At 40.2% G+C, this 23,008-nt stretch overlaps 1 protein-coding gene across 8 annotated transcripts in view; it reads left to right on the top strand.

The window, feature by feature from the left end:
• Window positions 1-23,008, top strand: part of KIAA0232 (KIAA0232 ortholog) — an 88,933-nt gene that overhangs the window by 34,327 nt on the left and 31,598 nt on the right. For all 8 annotated transcript variants that reach the window (XR_009701076.1, XM_061191956.1, XM_061191957.1 and 5 more), the window contains one exon: window positions 20,781-20,918. Coding sequence is in view for 7 of the 8 variants with exons in the window: in XM_061191957.1 (XP_061047940.1) it covers window positions 20,781-20,918 (138 nt within the window). In the remaining variant the exon portion in view is untranslated. The remainder of the gene's footprint in view (window positions 1-20,780; window positions 20,919-23,008) is intronic.

Here is a 23,008-nt window from a genome sequence, read left to right as displayed (position 1 = left end):
AGAGTCAACAGCACTGAACGAATGAGCTCTGGGTGACTTCTGGGTACAAATTTCATGTAAAAGGGAGTGTTTTGGGAATTCCCTGGCGGTCTAGTGGTTAGCACTCCGCACTTCCATTGCAGGGGGCACAGGTTCGATCCCTGGTTGGGGAACTAAGGTCCCACATGCCTTGTGTCACGGCCAAAAGATAAAAACTTTTTAAAAAGGGGAGTGTTTTGTGGGCGGTATTTGTTGTTGTTGTTTTAAACCGTTGTTACTAACACTGAAAGCAGGGACAAACTTTCATTGACGGAAGAATCGCGCTTTGACCTTCCAAACCACAGAGCAGTTTCAGAGTCCTGTACATACAGGGGGTTTCACGGCATGCCTGACATTCTGTCACATGTCAGCTGTGCAGAGTATTTTCCACTGCTGGTGTTCCCCATCCTTTCTAGCTGGACACAACTACATTTCCCCTGCTTCCAGGTTGCTTACTGCCCTGGCTGGTGATTATTAGGTCAAGTAAGGCTTTGAGGGGGTTGACTTAAAACCTAATAATCAGAAAATGTGTTATTTTGGTGGTCAGTATTTTGTATAATTTTCTTACCAAAGCTCTATTATTTTCCATCATCTTTCCAGTAAATGTACTTTAAGGGCAAGTAAAATGTTAAATCTACCAACATAGAAGAATTTTTATGTCCAGAAATGAGGAAGATATTTCTCTTACCTCAAAAATCATGTACTTCAGTGGTAAATATGTACTCATAGGAAACAAATCGTTTTTTAGTAGGAGTTTAATAAGACTTCTCACTTCTTAAAATTGTGTATTAACAGTATCAACACCAATAAATTTATTAGCACAAAGTATTTATGTGTTAGGTGCTATAGTACATGGAAAAAGGGGTAAAACATAGGCCTGCTATTAAGATTATAATGAACACTTCCGTGATGAGACCTGTTTGTGAATCCCTCTGGTCTCTGTGTTCGCTGTAGGGCGTCGTGGGGCGGGGGGGGGGGGGGGTCTTGGCAGCTGTCAGCGCCCTACTGTGTTGATCCTCCCTGTTCTGGTTCATCTTTAGGACACAGGACAGATAAAGGTTAGTGAAAACAGAGCATGTCTGGAATTACAAGGAGAATCCACAGGGAACTAAAAGGGCCCTAAAATCCTTTTCTGCTCAGCCCTGGCTAGCACAGTGCCAAGTCCCATGCTGATGGGGAAGGTCAAATTGAAAATGACCTTTCATAGGAGATGACCCATAACTTTTCCATGACTCAGGGAGGAGGATATGCTCACTGTATCCCCCCAGAGAGAGTCAGGGCATAGAGCCGAGGGAAGGGCCTGAGCTGACCTTCTGTGATTCAGACTCCAGCTAATGGGCATGCTCACCAGCCTGCTTTGGGCGAGCAAGCATGCCACTCTCCTGATCCCTGGGTCACACTGAGGGTGGGCTCACCCCTTATTTGGAGGCCAAGTGACTCCACTTTTGGGTGTTTGTATCCTTGCATCTTTTCTCACCGCTCAGTCCTTGAATTAGTCTAACCTTGACTTGAAAATGGCTAGTTTTAAGGCCATTGCTTCAACTACTGGCCTTATTTGTCATGTTGAATTCATGGCTTTTCACAGTTTTGGCTAAAAGAAACACACAAAGAGCTCTTGAGTTCTGAGAAACAGATTTTGTACTTGTCTCAGCAGCCCCTGGTGATTGGGTAGGAAGTACAGCTGATCAGGCCCTGGTCTTGGTTGAGGCTGACTAACAAACAGAGTTACATGTAAACCTCTGATTTGGGCAGGTTTGTAAATACAGTTGTGGCATCAGCTGTGCACTGCGTAGCTCTGGAGAACAACTGCCTTCTAATACGTAGATATTATAGGTGGGTCATAGTAATTTTATTTACACAAATTCTTTTTTTTTTTTTCTTTTTGTCAAGATTACCATATTCTGATAAATGTATGCTTAGATAAATCAAGAATTCACTATACATCATTTTTAGATGTAAATATAAACTACTTTTCTAACCCATCCTTCAAGGTCCAGGTCACCTTTCTCTGTGAATCCACTTCTGATAATTCCTGATGAAAACAATGTCGTCTTCTTCCAAACTTGACCATATTTCTACTATAGAACTCTTAATTATAGTTATTAGAATGTATTATCTTTCCCAGTAGTTTATAAGATGCTAAATGGCAGAAATCATATATTCATCTTAAAAATTTTTTTAAACTTATTTTTTGAAATAATTTCAAACATCAGAAGGAATGGAAGTGTACGACAAAGAACTTCAGTCAGCCCCAGTTGCTAACATTTTCCCACTTTTGCTTTATTTCTCTCCTCTCCTTTTTATGCCCGTTTATCCTACATAAATCAGCATATTATTTTATTTATTTATTTATTTATTTATTTATATTTTTTGAGTTTTTGAATTTTATTTTATTTATTTTTTTATACAGCAGGTTCTTATTAGTTATCCATTTTATACATATTAGTGTGTATATGTCAATCCCAATCTCCCAATTCATCCCACCACCACCCCCTGCCCACCACTTTCCCCCCTTGGTGTCCATACGTTTGTTCTCTACATCTGTGTCTCAATTTCTGCCCTGCAAACCGGTTCATCTGTACCATTTTTCTAGGTTCCACATATATGCGTTAATATACGATATTTGTTTTTCTGACTTAATTCACTCTCTGTGACAGTCTCTAGATCCATCCATGTCTCTACAAATAACCCAATTTCGTTCCTTTTTATGGCTGAGTAATATTCCATTGTATATATGTACCACATCTTCTTTATCCATTCGTCTGTCAATGGGCATTTAGGTTGCTTCCATGACCTGGCTATTGTAAATAGTGCTGCAGTGAACATTGGGATGCATGTGTCTTTTTGAATTATGGTTTTCTCTGGGTATATGCCCAGTAGTGGGATTGCTGGGTCATATGGTAATTCTATTTTTAGTTTTTTAAGGAACCTCCATACTGTTCTCCATAGTGGCTGTATCAATTTACATTCCCACCAACAGTGCAAGAGGGTTCCCTTTTCTCCACACCCTCTCCAGCATTTGTTGTTTGTAGATTTTTTGATGATGCCCATTCTAACTGGTGTGAGGTGATACCTCATTGTAGTTTTGATTTGCATTTCTCTAATAATTAGTCATGTTGAGCAGCTTTTCATGTGCTTTTCGGCCATCTCTATGTCTTCTTTGGAGAAATGTCTATTTAGGCCTTCTGCCCATTTTTTCATTGGGTTGTTTGTTTTTTTAATATTGAGCTGCATGAGCTGTTTATATATTTTGGAGATTAATCCTTTGTCCGTTGATTCATTTGCAAATATTTTCTCCCGTTCTGAGGGTTGTCTTTTCGTTTTGTTTGTAGTTTCCTTTGCTTTGCAAAAGCTTTTAAGTTTCATTAGGTCCCGTTTGTTTATTTTTGTTTTTATTTCCATTACTCTAGGAGGTGGATCAAAAAAGATCTTGCTGTGATTTATGTCAGAATGTTCTTCCTATGTTTTCCTCTGAGAGTTTTATAGTGTCTGGTCTTACCTTTAGGTCTCTAATCCATTTTGAGTTTATTTTTGTGTATGGTGTTAGGGAGTGTTCTAATTTCATTCTTTTACATGTAGCTGTGTAGTTTTCCCAGCACCAGTTATTGAAGAGACTGTCTTTTCTCCATTGTATATCCTTGCCTCCTTTGTCATAGATTAGTTGACCATAGGTGCGTGGGTTTATCTCTGGGCTTTCTAACCTGTTCCATTGATCTATATTTCTGTTTTTGTGCCAGTACTATACTGTCTTGGTTACTGTAGCTTTGTAGTATAGTCTGAAGTCAGGGAGTCTAATTCCTCCAGCTCCGTTTTTTTCCCTCAAGACTGCTTTGGCTATTTGGGGTCTTTTGTGTCTCCATACAAATTGCAAGATTTTTTGTTCTAGTTCTGTAAAAAATGCCATTGGTAATTTGATAGGGATTGCATTGAATCTGTAGATTGCTTTGGGTCGTATAGTCATTGTCACAATATTGATTCTTCCAACCCAAGAACATGGTATATCTCTCCATCTGTTTGTATCATCTTTAATTTCTTTCATCCGTGTCTTATAGTTTTCTGCATACAGGTCTTTTGTCTCCCTAGGTAGGTTTATTCCTAGATATTTTACTCTTTTTGTTGCAGTGGTAAATGGGAGTGTTTTCTTAATTTCTCTTTCAGATTTTTCATCATTAGTATATAGGAATGCAAGAGATTCCTGTGCATTCATTTTGTATCCTGCAGCTTTACCAAATTCATTGATTAGCTCTAGTAGTTTTCTGGTGGCATCTTTAGGATTCTCTATGTATAACATCATGTCATCTGCAAACAGTGACAGTTTTACTTCTTCTTTTCCCATTTGTATTCCTTTTATTTCTTTTTCTTCTCTGATTGCCATGGCTAGGACTTCCAAAACTATGTTGAATAGTAGAGGTGAGAGTGGACATCCTTGTCTTGTTCCTGATCTTAGAGGAAATGCTTTCAGTTTTTCACCATTGAGCATGATGTTTGCTGTGGGTTTGTCATATATGGCCTTTATTATGTTGAGGTAGGTTCCCTCTATGCCCACTTTCTGGAGAGTTTTTATCATAATTGGCTGTTGAATTTTGTCAAAAGCTTTCTCTGCATCTATTGAGATGATCATGTGGTTTTTATTCTTCAATTTGTTAATATGGTGTATCACATTGATTGATTTGCGTATATTGAAGAATCCTTGCATCCCTGGGATAAATCCCACTTGATCATGGTGTATGATCCTTCTAATGTGTTGTTGGATTCTGTTTGCTAGTATTTTATTGAGGATTTTTGCATCTATATTAATCGGTGATATTGGTCTGTAATTTTCTTTTTTTGTAGTATCTTTGTCTGGTTTTGGTATCAGGGTGATGTTGACCTCATTGAATGAGTTTGGGAGTGTTCCTTCCTCTGCAATTTTTGGGAAGAGTTTGAGAAGGATGGGTGTTAGCTCTTCTCTAAATGTTGGATGGAATTCACCTGTGAAGCCATCTGGTCCTGGACTTTTGTTTGTTGGAAGATTTTTAATTACAGTTTCAATTTCATTACTTGTGATTGGTCTGTCCATATTTTCTATTTCTTCCTGGTTCAGTCTTGGAAGGTTATACCTTTCACTGAATTTGTCCATTTCTTCCAGGTTGTCCAATTTATTGGCCTAGAGTTGCTTGTAGTAGTCTCTTAGGATGCTTTGTATTTCTGCCATGTCTGTTGTAACGTCTCCTTTTTCATTTCTAATTTTATTGATCTGAGTCCTCTCCCTCTTTTTCTTGATGAGTCTGGCTAATGGTTTATCAATTTTGTTTATCTTCTCAAAGAACCAGCTTTTAGTTTTATTGATCTTTGCTATTGTTTTCTTTGTTTCTATTTCATTTATTTCTGCTCTGATCTTTATGATTTCTTTCCTTCTACTAACTTTGGGTTTTGTTTGTTCTTCTTTCTCTAGTTCCCTTAGGTGTAAGGTTAGATTGTTTATTTGAGATTTTTCTTGTTTCTTGAGGTAGGCTTGTATTGCTATAAACTTCCCTCTTAGAACTGCTTTTGCTGCATCCCATAGGTTTTGGATCATCGTGTTTTCATTGTCATTTGTCTCTAGGTATTTTTTGATTTCCTCTTTGATTTCTTCAGTGATCTCTTGGTTATTTAGTAACGTACTGTTTAGCCTCCATGTGTTTGTGTTTTTTACTTTTTTCCCCCTGTAATTGATTTCTAATCTCATAGCGTTGTGGTCAGAAAAGATGCTTGATAATGATTTCAGTTTTCTTAAATTTACTGAGGCTTGGTTTGTGACCCAAGATGTGATCTGTCCTGGAGAATGTTACGTGTGCACTTGAGAAGAAAGTGTAATCTGCTGGTTGTGGGTGGAATATCCATAAATATCAATTAAATCTATCTGGTCTGTTGTGTCATTTAAAGCTTGTGTTTCCTTATTAATTTTCTGTCTGGATGATCTGTCCATTGGTGTAAGTGAGGGGTTAAAGTCCCCCACTATTGTTGTGTTACTGTCAATTTCCTCATTTATAGCTGTTAGTAGTTGCCTTATGTATGGAGGTGCTCCTGTGCTTCAGATGGTGGCCGCCAGGTTTCTGCACCGTAAAGCTGAACACTTGTCTGTGTAGTTTTCGGGTCACCTGTCCAGAGGAGACTTTGAGTTTGTCATCCATAGATGACTCCCACCTGAATTAATTATTACTTTGATGGTCGCAAAATGATTTTTTTTCTAACTCGGTTACCCCTTGTACATTTAGTCATCGGCGTTGTGCTGCAGTGCCTTCACCCCTTGTGCATTTAGTCGTCGGCGTTGCGCTGCAGCGCCTTCACCCCTTGTACATTTAGTCGTCGGCGTTGCGCTGCAGCGCCTTCACCCCTTGTACATTTAGTCGTCGGCGTTGCGCTGCAGCGCCTTCACCCCTTGTACATTTAGTCGTCGGCGTTGCGCTGCAGCGCCTTCACCCCTTGTACATTTAGTCGTCGGCGTTGCGCTGCAGCGCCTTCACCCCTTGTACATTTAGTCGTCGGCGTTGCGCTGCAGCGCCTTCACCCCTTGTACATTTAGTCGTCGGCGTTGCGCTGCAGCGCCTTCACCCCTTGTACATTTAGTCGTCGGCGTTGCGCTGCAGCGCCTTCACCCCTTGTACATTTAGTCGTCGGCGTTGCGCTGCAGCGCCTTCACCCCTTGTACATTTAGTCGTCGGCGTTGCGCTGCAGCGCCTTCACCCCTTGTACATTTAGTCGTCGGCGTTGCGCTGCAGCGCCTTCACCCTTTGTACATTTAGTCGTCGGCGTTGCGCTGCAGCGCCTTCACCCCTTGTACATTTAGTCGTCGGCGTTGTGCTGCAGCGCCTTCATCTTTTTAAAATCAGTCTCCTTGTTGTGTAGAGAACACTACCGGAGGCCAAGTGCAGTGCCGCCATTTCCTGCCACATCTTGAAGCTAAGTGGTATTTTCCCTGCTTTTACTCACCTGGAAATATATGTTCGGAGGGGTTAGGTGACATGCCTAAGGCCAGGTGGTTAGTAATGAGTCAGGATTTAAACTCATGTCTGGCAGCCAAATCCCGTGCCCATTTGTTATGTCAGAGTTTTGTTTTTGTTGGCTTTCGTATGTAACAAATAATTGTTGAATGAATAACATTAAAACACTCTACGGTAAAGGCAAGTTTTAGAAACTACGTGGAATTGGTTTACTGTCTTTTTTTTTATGCACTGTGGGCTTTAGAGGTGGGGAAAGATTGGTTTGTCTTCTCAGCTCACAGTTGGACTATGAGTTGAGTGCCCATGGAGCAGAAGTGAGCGGCAGACAGCGGTGTGCATTGCTAGGAGGCTCAGAGCATTAGCCTGGCTCCTGCAACTCTTAAAACAGACTGTGTTACCTTATTCCAAAATATTTCATAGTCTTATTAAAAATGGCTGAAAGGAAAGCTATAGTAAAACTGGAATTTAAAGGTGGGAGTTAACTTTTTTTGTCTTGAGGATCATGGTCAACAGCAAGTTCCCCATAACCTGTCATGAGTAGGAAGAATTATTTTAGGAAGATGGAACTGCCTTTCACTACATCATTCTTATACAACCCCAGGCAGTCTTAGTTTTCCTATATAGCCAATTACATTAAAACCACCATCCAAGAGTTTATTAAAACATTTCTTATGTCTTTATATTTTAGTGTTCTCAGCGTCATGAAAGCTTTGTTTGTCTGGAGTCCGTGATTATGACAGAAAACCCAGCTTGGTCTGTCTTAAACAGAAGTAATGGTAAAAAACAAGCCCATGTGCATCATGTACTGCATGTGAGCCTCAAGCTGGAGCGCTCACTTCCAACACATGGCAACTCACTTAACCCTCACAGCCACCCTGCTGTCCCCATTTCATAGGTGGTGGTACTTAGACACAGTGGCTAAGTAACTTGCCCAGCATCACACAGCTAGTAAACATTGGAGCATTTATTGGTTTTAAAACTTGAAATGTCCGTGGGGTAGGGCTGGCCTCAGTGGCAGCTTGAAAGGCCTTCAAAGAATCAGTGCCTCATCTTGAAGTTTGCCTTCTCTGTTGCCGTTATTCTCGAGCTTCCCTGCTCCCCTCCTCACTGTAAGCCCAGACTCCCACCTTCATCCGTGCGTGACCTGACCCAGCTGCTAGGATGAGGGGACTTTGGTGCCGGGGCTGCAAGCACTTGGAACTATGAGGACTAAGAATTGGAGAGGGTGGGCTCCCAAGGAAATCTGGAATGATGAGGGTGCTGACCCATCAAAAAGAAGCACTCTCTAAATACCTGTGTACAAAGTCACGCTTTCTTATTATAAATTTAAATTTTAGGAAATAGTCCCTGATTGTACTACATCCTAAGATTTGGGCCTCAAACCACTTGCTAATGTTATCCACTCTCTTCATGATTTTGTTCTCTCTGCTACTTCTAGGAGTTTTATCTTTGCAGACCGCCTCTGAAATTGTCCTTTCATGATAGACCCTCAACCTGTGTGATTGCTTTAGATGTTCTTATGATGCTAGATTTTTTTTTTAGGTCCCAAGACTCCCAAGAACTTCATTAACTGTTGCAGATATGGAGCAACTCTGGATTCTGTACAAGAATTAAACTTATAATTGAGGTATAAAATGCATACAGAAAGGGTACAAATTAGTGAATTTTCACAAAGCTTGTGTCTATGTAATTACTCCCAGAAAAATAAATAGAACGTTCCATTGACACAGAAGCCGCCGCCACCCCCGCCCCGCACAGCTTTAGAATTCCTCACGCGTCCGGAGGGGAATCCAGCAGACTGTGGCTTCTGTTTTCCACTCCTTCCTTTTTCTGGGATTCTGATGCCTACATCTCTAGTTTTTTCTCTCCAGCTCTGAGAGACCACCCCCAGCTCCACTGGTTTATTGCCTCTTAAAGGCTACCTTTTTCTCAGCCTTTTGTCCTGGGCCTGGAATGGGTACATTTCCCAAGGGAGAAAGCAGCCTTAGCTGTCCCTCCCTGGAACGGTTGTCCTTCCTGCTTTTCTCAAGGCCTGGGTGCCTCAATAGGTCACTAATGACTTAGCACGGCTGTTGGATGTTTGGTTTGGTTTGGTATGTTATCTGGCTTTTCTGGTTAGTCTGGGCCGGAGAGTTGATCTGCTGCCAGTTTTTTGGGTTTTTTGTTTGTTTTTTTTAAGGCAGTTTTTTTAGAGCACTTTTAGATTCATAGTACAGTTGAGAGGAAAGTATAGAGATCCCATATCCCCCGTGCCTCCACATATGCACAGCTTCTCGCACCATCAGCATCCCTTGCCAGAGTGGTACCTTTGTTACAATCAACAGACCTGCATTGACATCATTGTTACCTAAAGTCCATAGTTTACATGAGGCTTCACTCTTGGTGTTGTACATTCTGTGGGTTTGGACAAGTGTGTCATGACATGTATCCACCATTATAGGGTCAGACAGAGTAGTTTCACAGCCCTAAAAATCCCTTTGCTCCACCTCATCATCCCTCCCTCTCCACTAACCCCCGGTGACTGCTGATCTTTTTACTGTCTCCATAGTTTTATCTTTTCCATCATCAGGGTCATAACAGTACGCAGCCTTTTCAGATTGGCTTCTTTCACGTAGTGATATGCGTTTAAGGTTCCTCCATGGCTTTCAGCGCCTGGCTGGCTCATCTCATTTTAGTGCTGAGTGACAGTCACTGTGTGGATGGACCACAGTTTATTTATCCCTTCACCTACTGAAGGACATACTGGTTGCTTCCAAGTTTTGGCAATTCTGAATAAAGCTGCTATAAGCATACATGTGCAGGTTTTTGTGTGGACGTAAGTTTTCAGCTCCTTTGGGTGAATACCAAGGAAGCCTGATTGCTGGATGGAATGGTAAGAGTAAGTTTAGTTTTGTAAGAGACTGCCAAACTGCCTTCCAACGTGGCTGCACCATTTTGCGTTCCCACCAGCAGCAGCGAGCGAGAGTTACTGTTGTTCCACGTTCTCGCCGGCATTTGGTGTCGTCAGTGTTCTAGTTTTTGGCCATTCTAAAGGTGTGTGGTGGTCTCTCACTGTTGTTTAATTTGCATTTGCCTGATGACATTATGTGGAGCATGTTTTCATCTGCTTACTTGCTATCTGTATATCTCCTTTGATGAGGTGTCTGTTGAGGTTTTTGGCCTATCTTTTAATCAGGTTGTTTGTTTTCTTATTATTGAGTTTTAAGAGTTTTTTGTGAATTTGTGTAGCAGTCCTTTACCAGGTGTGTCTTTTGCAAACATTTCTTCCTGTCTGTGCCTTGTCTTCTAATTCTCTTGACATTGTTTTTCACAGAGCAGTTTATATTTTAATGAAGTCCAACTTACGCATTTTCTCTTTCATGGATTGTCCACCAGTTACTTTTTAAAAGAGGGTATTCATTTGTTTTCTTGTTTAGTTTGGTGTTTATTTTGCTTATCTTGTCCTCAGTCTTTCTTTGACCACCATATTTAAAAAGAAACCTTCCATTCTCAGTCCTCTTTTCTACTTAATTTTTCTTCATAACACTTGTTGCTACCTGGAATTGTATGATTATTTGTGATATTTTATGTTTATTTGTATGTCTCCTCTGCTGGAATATACAATTCTTGAAGTTAGGGACCTTGTCTGCCATGTTTTCTGCTGTATTCCCAGCCCTTAAAGCAATTCATGGGATGTAGAAGATGCTCAGAGATTTATTAAAGAAATGAATAGATGTGTGCTTCTTTCTCAGGTGTATGACTTGTGTGTGGAGTGGGAAACATGATGGAAGTGAGTGCAGGTGTCATAGGTACACACTGGGGCCTGCCTGCCCTTCAGATAAGTTACTGTAGCTTCTTCCCTCATCACCACCACCATCTTTCCCATTTTTAAGTGTACAGTTCAGTGGTATTAAATGCATTCATAATGTGCAGCCATCACCACCATCCATCTCCAGAACTCTTTTCATCTTGTAAAATGAAAACTTAATAATTCCCCTCTCCCCACAGCCCCTGGCAACCACCATTATACTTTTTTTTTTTTTTAATAAATTTATTTATTTTTATTTTTGGCTGTTTTAGGTCTTTGTTGCTGCGCGCGGGCTTTTCTCTAGTTGCGGCGAGCGGGGGCTACTCTTCGTTGCAGTGTGCGGGCTTCTCATTGGGTGGCTTTTCTTGTTGTGGAGCATGGTCTCTAGGCGCACGGGCTTCAGTAGTTGTGGCATGCGGGCTTCAGTAGTTGTGGCTCACGGGCTCTAGAGTGCAGGCTCAGTAGTTGGGGCGCACGGGCTTAGTTGCTTCGCGGCATGTGGGATCCTCCCTGAGCAGGGCTTGAACCCGTGTCCCCTGCATTGGCAAGCGGATTCTTAACCACTGCACCACCAGGGAAGCCCTACTTTTTTTTAAAAAATAAATTTATTTATTTAATTTATTTACTTTTGGCTGCTTTGGTTCTTGTTGTGTGCGGCTTTCTCTAGTTGCGGCCAGCGGGGGCTACTCTTCATTGCAGTGCACGGGCTTCTCATTGCGGTGTCTTCTCTTGTTGTGGAGCACGGGCTCTAGGCATGCGGGCTTCAGTAGTTGTGGCTTGCGGGCTCTAGAGCACAGGCTCAGTAGTTGTGGCGCACGGGCTTAGTTGCTCCGCCACATGTGGGGTCTTCCTGGACCAGGGCTCAAACCTGTGTCTGCTGCATTGGCAGGCGGATTCTTAACCGCTGTGCCACCAGGGAAGCCCTATGCTTTTTGTCTGTATGATGTTGACTGCTCTTAAGTACCTCGTATCAGTGGAATCATAGTGTTTGTCCTTTTGTGACTGGCTTATTTCACTGAGCATAATGTCTTCAGGGTTCATCCATGTTGTAGCAGGTGTCAAAATTTCCTTCCTTTTTAAGGCTGAATAATATTCCATCATATGGATATGCCACATTTTGCTTATCCATCCATCTATCAGTGGACACTTGGGTTTCTTCCACATTTTAGCTACTGTGAACAATGCTGCTATGAACATGAGTGTACAGATATCTCATCGAGACCCTGATTTCAGCTTTGGGGGGTATATATCCAGAAGTGGAATCGCTGGATCATGCGATAATTCTGTTTTTAATCTTTTGAGGAAGTGACACTAGCTCCACCGTTTTACATTTCTACCAATAGTGCACAGGGTTCCATTTCTACATATCCTCGACAACATTTGTTATTTCCTGTTTTTTTTTTTTTTTTTTACATAGTAGCCATTCTAATTGGTATGAGGGGTACCTCATTGTAGTTTTGATTTACATTTTCCCTGATGATTAATGACGTTGAGCATCTTTTCTTGTGTTTATTGTCTGTTTGCATATATTCTTTGGAGACTTTCAAGTCCTTTTCCCATTTTTGAATCTGGTTGTTTTGTTGTTGTTGAGTTTAGAAGTTCTCTATAGGTTCTGGATATTAACCCCTTATCAGATACATGATTTGCAAATATTTCCTCCCCTTCTGTGGGGTTTGCCTTTTCACTCTGTTCATAGTGTCTTTCAGTGCACGAAATTTAAAAATTTTCACGGAGCCCAGTTTGTCTATTTTTTCTTTTGTTACCTGTGTCTTTGGTGTCACATCCAAGAAATCTTTGCCAAATCCAATGCTGAGAAGCTTTGCCCTATCTTTCTTCCTAGAGTTTTATAGTTTTAGCTTTTACATATAGGTCTTTGATCCATTTTGAGTTAACTTTTATATTTGGTATGTGGTAAGACTCAAATTCCATTCTTCTGCATGTGGGTGTCTAGTTTTCCCAGCACCATTTGTTGAAGAGACTGTCCTTTCCTCATTGAATGCTCTTGACACACTTGTTGAAAATAATTTGAGCATATATGCGAGGGTCTATTACTGGGCTGTCTGTTCTAGTCATTGGTCTATATGCCTATCTTTATGCCAGTACCTCACTGTCTTGACTTTTGTAGCTTTGTTGCAGTTTCTTTTAAATCCCTAATTAATTGTATCTTCTACCTCAGAGTCCATCATTCTAGAAATGTAGCTGGGTTATTGCACTTTCTGGTTTACCCACAGGTTAAATAAGAATAATCCTCGTACTGACTGCTAGTTGAGTTGGATCATTTCTGTATTCAACAAAACTTGTTTGTTCTTTCAGCCCACTTGTAACCTACTGTACAGTATATCCCCATTCGTGTAGCATTTCACTGCTTGGAAAAGCTGGCATTTGCAGTGTTTTCCTTTACAGATTACTATACTCTTTAACAATAACGGTGTACCCATCCTGGGTTCCTCAGGTGTCTTGCTGCATATACTGTATTTCAACAATCATTCACTCAATAGACATTAATTTAAATTAACTTTACACATAAGGAGTATGAAAAAAAATTTAGGGTAGGAGTTAGTACTAATGGTGGGTGCACAAATTCATGTCCACAGACTCCCTCAGATACATGGTGAAAGGGGTGGGGGTTTTTTTTGGTGGTAGAATCTTTTCATGGAATAGAGAAGATGTTTTGAATATCAGCACTGCATTTAATGCCTGGGTTTTTACTCACCATACGAATGGCCATGACGTGCTGGACACCGGCGGGCACCAGGACTGCAGAGATGATTGGGGGGGGGGGCTCTGGGAGACGGCCATCAGGTTAGGGTCTGTGATGTGCTCTGGTTGTGCACAGTCCGGGACGTGTGCCTGGGGGGCAGCGGCGGCAGGAACCACAGGAAAGATCACGGTTGAACAGCCTTGAAGGAAGAAGAAAAGACGGGTGCATACGAGGTCACAGGAGCAGGAAGGGGCCTGATACTGGGAGGCCAGAGGAGGATAGGGAGGGAGTGGGAGGAGATTAGACCGAGAGAGGCTAGCAGGAAGCTGATTTCAAAGAACCTGATGTGCTCTGCTGGAGGATTTATATTTTAGTCCTGGAGACAAAAAGACCCATTGCTATATTTAGTCAGCAGTACCAAATGGCAAGCATGGTAATGGGTGATCGGGTTGGGCAACTGAAAACAGGGAGGCCAATGAGGAACTTGTTGGCTGAAGACCTAGCAGGGAACAAAAAGGATGTACTTAACCTGAAGTTGTCCTCATTTAATTGGTGCTACTCATTTTTTAGAGGCAGTTTACAGTTCCTTTGAGCAGTGAGAAGTGAATTTATTACTGAGGACTTTTCTCAGATTCTAGCTATATCTTTCATTCACAAGCAACCAAAAATTTGGGGTAAATCGCCTTAATCGGAAAAAAAGAAAGTCTCGTACAGCTGCAAGTCCAGAATGAGGACTGGCCCTGCCTGGCTCAGCTCAGAGCTCACAGTGTCATTAGGGCGTCTGCCCGCCTCCCAGCACCAGCTTGGTTTTGCAGCCACTGCCGGGGACTGGAGGGCAAATGACAGTGAGCACGTTTCCAGCGCCCTGCTCTCACACTGTGCGGAGGGTGTGTTCCCTGCACTCCCAGCAGGAATCTTGTGTGGAGGGCCCATTTTCTAGTGCTCATTTCTGATTGGTCACATGCCTCTCTCTGAGCCAGTCTTTGTGGCCAGAGGGATGAAGGCCCACAGATGGGAGTGGCATTAGTCCCATTCAGACACTTGGTGGTTTGGTTTTTCAGGACTCTTGTTAACAGGAAGCTGTGGGAGGCGGGTGCCGCGCAGCGAACAGCAACAGCAGACGTCGTTGATCCCAGCTGCATTTCACAATGCCGTGGTCTTTTCCTTCCTCCAGTTCTCAGTTTCCTTTTTGATAGAAGACGGCAAGACAAAGTCAATCAAAACTCTAGCCTTATGTTACCTCACAGTAGTGTCTGGAAAAGCGCCTGACAATAGATTCTCGGCCTGAGAAGTCCTTTAGCCACATCTTCTTTTGGTGCTTGATAATTGTGTTCTGTCTTTAAGATTATGACTTTGAAGAATCATAGTTTATTTGCTGAGTTTACCTAGTAAATATTTGACACATGCGTAATATTATATGTTTATGTCTAAGTGGACTTTTAATTAGTATAGTACAGAAAATATAGCAAGTAAAATAGAAATATCTTGAGCTTTTTTGTACTGTGTTCTTTTAAGGTCTAATTATTAGTTCAATGCTAATGGTAAATGAATAAGTCATAATACATTCACACAGTACATGAAGGCAGAAAAAAATAGAATAAGGGAGCTCTCAAATACAGTAAGTGGCAAGAGCAGGATGCATAAAAATATATCTAGTATACTAGTGTTGGTATAGCTTTTGCTATAGACTTTATGGTGTTTCTTAACAAATTCAGCCTAAAATTGCAAGACAAAGCAGCACGTATAAGCAAAATTTGTAATGTGGTAAAGTCATTCTAACAGCTAACATTGTCTGAATCACAAATAATGTCAAGTTGCTTTATGCATTTTCATTATGTCAGAAGTTAAAACAAGAAGCAAAATCTCCATTCCCACGCAAATTTGCACTGGATATGTTGTCCAAGGTCAAACTGCAGTTCTAGCAGCATTTTTCACACCTTGACACAGTGCAAAGGAAATGTCTGTATCTCAGAATCTATTTAACTTCAGTGAGAAGCTCCCACCTAACTTTCACTTGGGAGTGATTGATTGCAATATGATGACATGCTAAAAGGCACGTATCAAGGGAAGAAGCTAACAGAATTTTATAAATTCCTTCTAAGCAATTAATCTGTTCCATTGAACCCATGCCTGTGGATTAATATCAGTAAAGACATTTTCAAAGATGAAATACATAAAATCTTAAAAATCAGCATTAACAGGGTAGTTAGGTAAGAACCAAAAAAGACATCTAGATTGGAAAGGAAGAACGGAAACTATCTCTATTGACATATGATGTGGTGTTGTGTATAGAAAATCCTAAGGAATGAAATTAAGAAAATTCCATTTACAATAGTATGAAAAAGAATAAAATATGTAGGAATAAATATAACAAAAGAAGTGTAAGACTTGCACACTAAAAATTATAAAACATCATCGACAGAAATCAAAGAGACCTAATGAATGGAAAAACATTCCATGTTCATGATCAGAAGACTTAATATTGTTAACATAGCAATGCTCCCCAAACTGATCTACAGATTCAAGGCAATCCCTATCAGAATCCCAGCTGCCTTTGTTGCAGAAATTGGCAAGCTGATCCTAAAATTCATACGGAAATGCAAGGGACCCAGAATAGCCAAAAGAATTTGAAAAAGAAGAACAAAGTTGGAGGACTAACACTTGCCAGTTTTAAAACTCACTGCAAGGCTCCTGTAAGCAAGATGGTTTGATCCTGGCATATATATGGCTGGCCGTATGTAATGGAACTGAGAATTCAGAAATAAACCTTTGTAGTTTCCAACAAGACCATTCAATGGGGGAAAGAATAGTCTTCAACAAAAGGTGCTGGGACAACAGGATAACCACATGTAAAAGAATGAAGTTGGACTCCTATCTCATACCACATACAAATATTAACTCAAAATGGATTATAGACCTAAATGTAAGAGCTAAAAGAATAAAACTTAGGAGAAAACATAAGAGTAAATCTTCATGACTTGGATTAGGCAATGGTTTCTTAGATACCAAAGCACAAGCAGCCAAAGAAGATATCAATGTATTAACTTCATCACAGTGAAAAACTTTTATACTTCAAAGGACATCATCAAGAAAGTGAAAAGACAACCCATAGAATTAGATAAAATAGGGACTTCCCTAGTGGTCCGGTGGTAAAAAATCCACCTTCCATTGCAGGGGACTCGGGTTTGATCCCTGGTCATAGAACTAAGATCCCACATGCTGCGGGGCAACTAAGCCTGCACACCTCAACTAGAGAGCCCGCCTGCCGCAAACTACAGAGCCTGCGTGCCACAACTAGAGAGAGAAAACCCGCACGCCACAACTAGAAAGAAGCCCGCGCCGCAACAAAAGATCCTGCATGCCTCAGCGAAGATCCCATGTACCACAACTAAGACCCGACGCAGCCAAAAAAATAATAATAATAAAGAAAATAAATATTAAAAAAATGAATTAGATAAAATATTTGCAAATCATTTATATCTGATAAGGGATGTGTATTCGAATAGATAATTTAAAAATGGGCAAAAGATTTGAATAGACATTTGTCCAAAGAAGATATACAAATGGCCAATAAGCACATTAAAAGGTGCTTAACTTCATTGGTCATTAGGGAAAATGATGAGATACCACTTCATCCTCACTAGGATGGCTAAAGTAAAAAACACAGACAATAACAAATGTTGGTGAGGATGTAGAGAAATTAGAATCCTCATATACTTCTGGTGTGATTGTAAAATGGTATAGCTGCTTTGAAGAATAGTCTGGCAGCTCTTCAAAAGGTTGAATATAGAGTTACCATGTGACTCAGCAATTCCACTCCTAGGTATATCCCCAACAAGATTGAAAATATGTGTTCATACAAAAACTTGTATATGAATGTTCACAGCAGTATTATTCACAATAGCCGAAAGGTGAGAACAATCCAGATGTCTATCAGTGGATGAATGGATAAACAAAATGTGGTACATCCATGCAGTGAAATATTATTTAGTCATAAAAGGGAATGAAGTACTGATACATGCCACAACATGAATGAGCCTTTAAAACGTTACACTAAACAAAAGAAGCCAGGCAGGAAAGGATATGGATTGTATAATTCCATTTATATGAAATGTCTAGCATAGGAAAATCTATAGAGACAACAGATTAGTAGTTACCAGTGACTTGGGGGAGAGAGGAATAGGAAGTAACTGCTAGTGGGTACAGGGCTTCTTTTTGGGGTGATGAAAAATGTTTCAAAATAAGGTAATGGTGGGACTTCCCTGGTGGCGCAGTGGTTAAGAATCCGCCTGCCAATGCAGGGGACATGGGTTCGATCCCTAGTCCAGGAAGATCCCACATGCCGCAGAGCAACTAAGCCTGTGCGCCACAACTATTGAGCCTGTGCTCTAGAGCCCGCGAGCCACAACTACTGAGGCCTGTGCGCCTAGAGCCCGAACTCTGAAACAAGAGAAGCCACCGCAATGAGAAGCCCGCGCACTGCAACAAAGAGTAGCCCCCGCTCGCCGCAACTAGAGAAAGCCTGCGTGCGGCAACAAAGACCCAATGCAGCCAAAAATAAATTAATTAAAAAAAAATAAGGTCATGGTGATTGTTGCATAACCCTGTGAATTATACTAAAAACCACTGAATTGTATATTTAAAAAGCAAATTCTATGGTATGTGACAAACAAAGCGAGTGCCAGACACGTGTTCTAGGTGAAGAGCTACAGGAACTCTTCTCATTTCTCTATTCTTGACTTAAGAGTATTCCATTAAAAAAGCGAAAAACTAAAAACAACTTTCGACTGTTAAAGGAGTATGACCTAGTTACAAGAAAAGTTATAGATTCCTATTCCTGTTCACCAAGAGACAAGCTCCTTGGTGGCCTCTTAGTACATTTCTCTCAGACATTTTAATGCACATTAATAGGTGTGCATGTGTATTTTAACCAAAAATGAGATCATACTGTTGTATAAACTACTTCTCTTACATATATTGTGAGTAGCTTCCCATGTCAGTAAATACACTTCATAATCTCTTTAATGGCTGTAATATCTAATTGCCTGGATGAATTATAACTTATTAACCAAGTCCTCCTTATTTGACATTTAGGTTGTTTCTACATGTTTGCTGTTATTGACAGCTATATGATCAACATCACTGTAGCTAAATCTATGCACACTTTGGTGATTTTTTTTCCTTAGGCTAAATTCCCGGAAGTAGAATTATTGATCAAAAGTACATATGCATGTTTAAGATATTTGATATGTATTGTCAAACTGCCCTCCAGAAGGACTGTGTGTCCATGTGAATTTTGAAAGTCCCTTCTGTCTGTATAATAAAACTTTATTTGGACCTTTGAATGTGTTATTAACCCTGCTGAGCTTTAATATAGCTCCAGTAGTGGACTTCCACTACTGGACCACCAGTGGACTTCCCTGGTGGTCCAGTGGGTAGGACTCCATGCTCCCAACGTGGGGGGCCCGGGTTCAATCCCTGGTTGGGGAACTAGATCCTGCATGCTGCAACTAAAAGATCTCGCATGCCGTAACTAAGACCTGGCGCAGCCAAAATATAAATAAATAAATAAATAAATATTAAAAAAAAAATATATATATATAGCTTCAGTAGAGAAACATGTTTATAATGCTGAGTAAAGAGAAAGCCAGTCTCAGCAACTCAAACAGAAAGGAGTCCTGTTTTCAGTAATTACACAGAACTTTTCTACCTTCTTTGTTTTATACACTGTGAACAATAGAGGAAAATTATAACATTTCCTCTGTCTTCAGAAGCTTCAAATCTACGTTGTTATGGTTCTGTTTCTGCTCCTGTGAAAGGACAAGCTCTGTCTCCAGAAGATATCGCTGATAAGGAGTGTCAGGTTTCAGGTGTCGTCCAGCCAAACACATTAGATAAATGGAAATATACTGAGAGTTCTTACTTGGCCATCAAGCACATTTTCCCTTGGCAAATGGAATTGACACCACTCAGCCAGCAAATATGTTTTTCGGGTTCACGAGATCTGCAAACATGCCCAAGAAATTAAATAAAATGTATGTTAATTATGATGAGTATAGAGGGGAGGGGTCCTCCCACTCTTATCTGGTGGCATGAAAGTAATTTTATGTATTTGATCAAAGTAAAGATTGCCTACACAGTTGATGGTATATGATTTGATCCAAGAGATCTTTTGAATTTATTATTATTGTGCTTTTCCTTTCTTCCGTCTCATTCATTAATTCATATCTATTTCCTGAGGGCCCACTGTAGGCCAAATATTCTTCTAAGGAGTTTTCTTAATTTTGCCTTTGTCTTTCTTTCTAATCTTCCCCCCCCCCTTGTGTGTCCACTGGTTTTAATAATAATTTATCAAATGAAGGGCAAAATGAAGTGGCAAAGCAATTAAAAATACTCAAGTCCCAGTTTAGGGAGGTAAAGTAAGCCTACATCTTGGAATATTGTATAACCAAAGAATTTGTAGTAACATGGGGGTAATGTTTACAACATAAGTTAAGTACAAAATTGTACAAATAGTGTGAATTCAATCATGTGTTTTTTTAAAGCATGTGAAAAAGACCAAATGAAGCAGACCAAATTGTTATAATTTTCTCTGGGTGGTAGGATCGTGGATGATTTGCTTTCTTCCTGCTTTTCCAGTTTTCCTTAGTTTTTATAACGGGCATATATAATCAAGGGGAAAATAAGCTTAAAATATGTAAAATATTTTATATCTGTTGTTTTTTAGACTGCAAGATATAGGAATGAACCATTCACCTGTTAAATGTTAAAATCTGCTAGTAAGGGACTTCCCTGGCGATCCAGTGGTTAGGACTTTGCCCTTCAACCGCAGGGGGCACGGGTTCAATTCCTGGTCTGGGAGCTAGGATCCTGTATGCCGTGTGGCGCGGCCGGGAAAAAAAAAAAATCTGCTGGTAACGTGAACTAGTCATTATTGACGAGTGGGAAGTACAGAAAAGAGGACGTTTAATTGTGTGTATAGTTTAGAATTTATACTGAAATTTAAATGATAACACTTGAATTTACATGTGAATGAGTTTATTAGCATTTTCTATAAATATAAATGGGTCAGATTTATTGAGATCATAAATCCTAAATAATAATTACTTCAGTAACAGATATCAAAACAATGGATTATTCTGAAGTGTTCTCATTGACAGTGTCCTGTGGTCTCTTAATTTATTAGTGTGTACCAATTTGTGAATGAAAATAATTTGGTAGGGGAATATATGTGTAAGTATGTGGGAAATAATAAGTGTTTGAAACTTGTGATTCAGCGTTGATCATTGAAACTCGTCCAATCTTATTTTAGGAGAATGACATCTTCCTGGGCTGGGAAAAAGGAGCTTATAAGAAATGGGGAAAGAGTAAGAAAAAGTGCTCAGATCTAACTCTAGAAGAAATGAAAAAACAGGCTGCTGTCCAGTGTCTTCGATCTGCTTCTGATGAAGTAAGTTTACATTTGATTTCTAATACTTAGGGGAGAAAAAAAGGAGGCGGTGTTTCTTAAAAGTTTACCGATAATACATCTTGACCAAAAAAAACTTAGAAAAGTAAAGTACTCATTATCTCACCACTGTTACGTAAACATTGTCATGTTTTCCTTTATAACATTTTTCTATATATATTGAGTTTTATATAATATATTCTTTTTTATGTACTATTGTAATTGGAGAATACATAAAATTTTATATGTATTTTTCCCCATTTAACATATATTTCATTTTGTTATTATTGATACATTATCTTTATTCTTTTTAGTGGCTAAGTTATATTTCATCAAATAATATTCCAATAGCCACCTAATATATTCTTTATTACTGGATATTTAGATTGCTCTTGATTTTTTGTTATGCTGTCTAGAATATATTCATGCGTGGCTTTTTCCATGGTATATATATATATTTTGGATACATTGCTAGAAGTGGGAAAGCAGTTCTAACATTTAAGAACACTATGTTTGCTTGATTCATAATTTTTTGTTTGTTTTTAAGGAAAATATTATAAGATTGTTTTAGTGACCTTTTAACGTTTCATGTAAAATATTTCTTGTCCTTCAGCATCCTGAAATAACAACATAGTTTTAGAACATAATCGCCTATTTAAATTAATACTCTGATTCTTTGTTACTCACTATATGATATAATCTCTGAGATCATAACTACTTAGAAAATTATTTTGCTTTTACCATGCTATTTGAGATAGTGTGCTTTAAGGACCTTTACAATTCAAAGTTAAATTGAGAAGATTCATACCAGGTGTGTAGAGAAGCTTCCGACCTGCAGAAACTTCCTTCCTAAATGAAGTCATCAGGAGGTCTGGTGTTGGGGGTAACCAGCTTTGCTCCATTTGATGATCTGCAGAAGTTCTGTTTTGTCTCCCACGTACCACACATGCCCTTGAAAGCTTGTTCAGTGCTTCCCAGCTGTGTGTTATCATCCTGCTCAGAGTTGTCTGTGGGAGCCCGACTCCCTGGCCTGTGCCCATGGTACCTGGTGCGTACCCTCACATCCTAAATGCAGTTGTGCATTTCTGTCTTCCCTTCACGACTGTGCTCCTTGGACGCCAGGACTGTGAGTTCCCCGTCTTTGCATCTCCTGGTGCCTAGCGGAGTGAGTGCCTGTCGTGTAGAAGGTCCTGCATCTCTCTTGAATTGAGTTGAACCTCAGTTTCCAAAGAGTCTTCCACTTTCATCCAGTCCTTCTTTTTCCCCTTCCCACTGTTTTCCTCTCCCTCACCTCTTGGATTTTTTTTTAACTTCTGATTTCTTGAAGCTGCTGCCTCATAGACTATGGGATAGGAATTTGGAAGTTACCACTCATGTGGTTATCTTAGGTACCTTTTTGTTACAAAGAGAAGGAACATAATTAACCTAGTTTAAGAAAAAATGGAAATATACATAAAGGTTACAGGGATATCTCATTGAAACCCAGTGCTGGAAATGCAGCAGCCTGGGGAGTGACCTGAACTGGGAACCAAATGATTGGCAGCCAAAGTCATTTTCTCTAATGACCCACAGTCTCTCATTTGCTTCTCTCTGTGTTTCTGGGTCATTCCCTCTCTACCCGAAGTCTGGCTTTCTCTGCTTCGGCACACGCATGGTGAAAAAATGACCATTCTAGCTCCAGCCCAGCATGACTGCTGAAGTCTGGTACCCAACCCCATTCAGTTGAGGGAGAATCTGATTTGCTAGGCTTGGGCCAGTTGTCCACCTGTGCTTTGATAAGCTGTGGCGAGGGGACAGAGTCGCCTGCAGGTCCACTCCTTCAGCAGGGGCTGAGTGATGGGCAGTCCTCAGAGAAAAGGGGGTGGTTGGACAGTTACCCAAAAGGTGTTTTCTGTGTGACACTGAAGGGGGTAATAGATTGGTAAAGGAATTCAGAGCTTTTAAAGGAATTGAAAATGGAGATGGTTTTTAAAAGTGAGAGGTTAGTTCAGGTAAATTCTTTGAGCAAAATCCAAAAAAGCTACTGCTGAGTCATGGTTGGGAGGAAAATATGAGTAGGGAGTTTCAATCTGGGAAAGGATCTTATTTCTGCT

Source organism: Eubalaena glacialis, chromosome 5, assembly GCF_028564815.1.
Source record: "Eubalaena glacialis isolate mEubGla1 chromosome 5, mEubGla1.1.hap2.+ XY, whole genome shotgun sequence".
NCBI lineage: Eukaryota > Metazoa > Chordata > Mammalia > Artiodactyla > Balaenidae > Eubalaena > Eubalaena glacialis.
The sequence above is the reverse complement of the archived record's forward strand: the minus strand, read 5'-3'. Positions and strand labels throughout refer to the sequence as shown.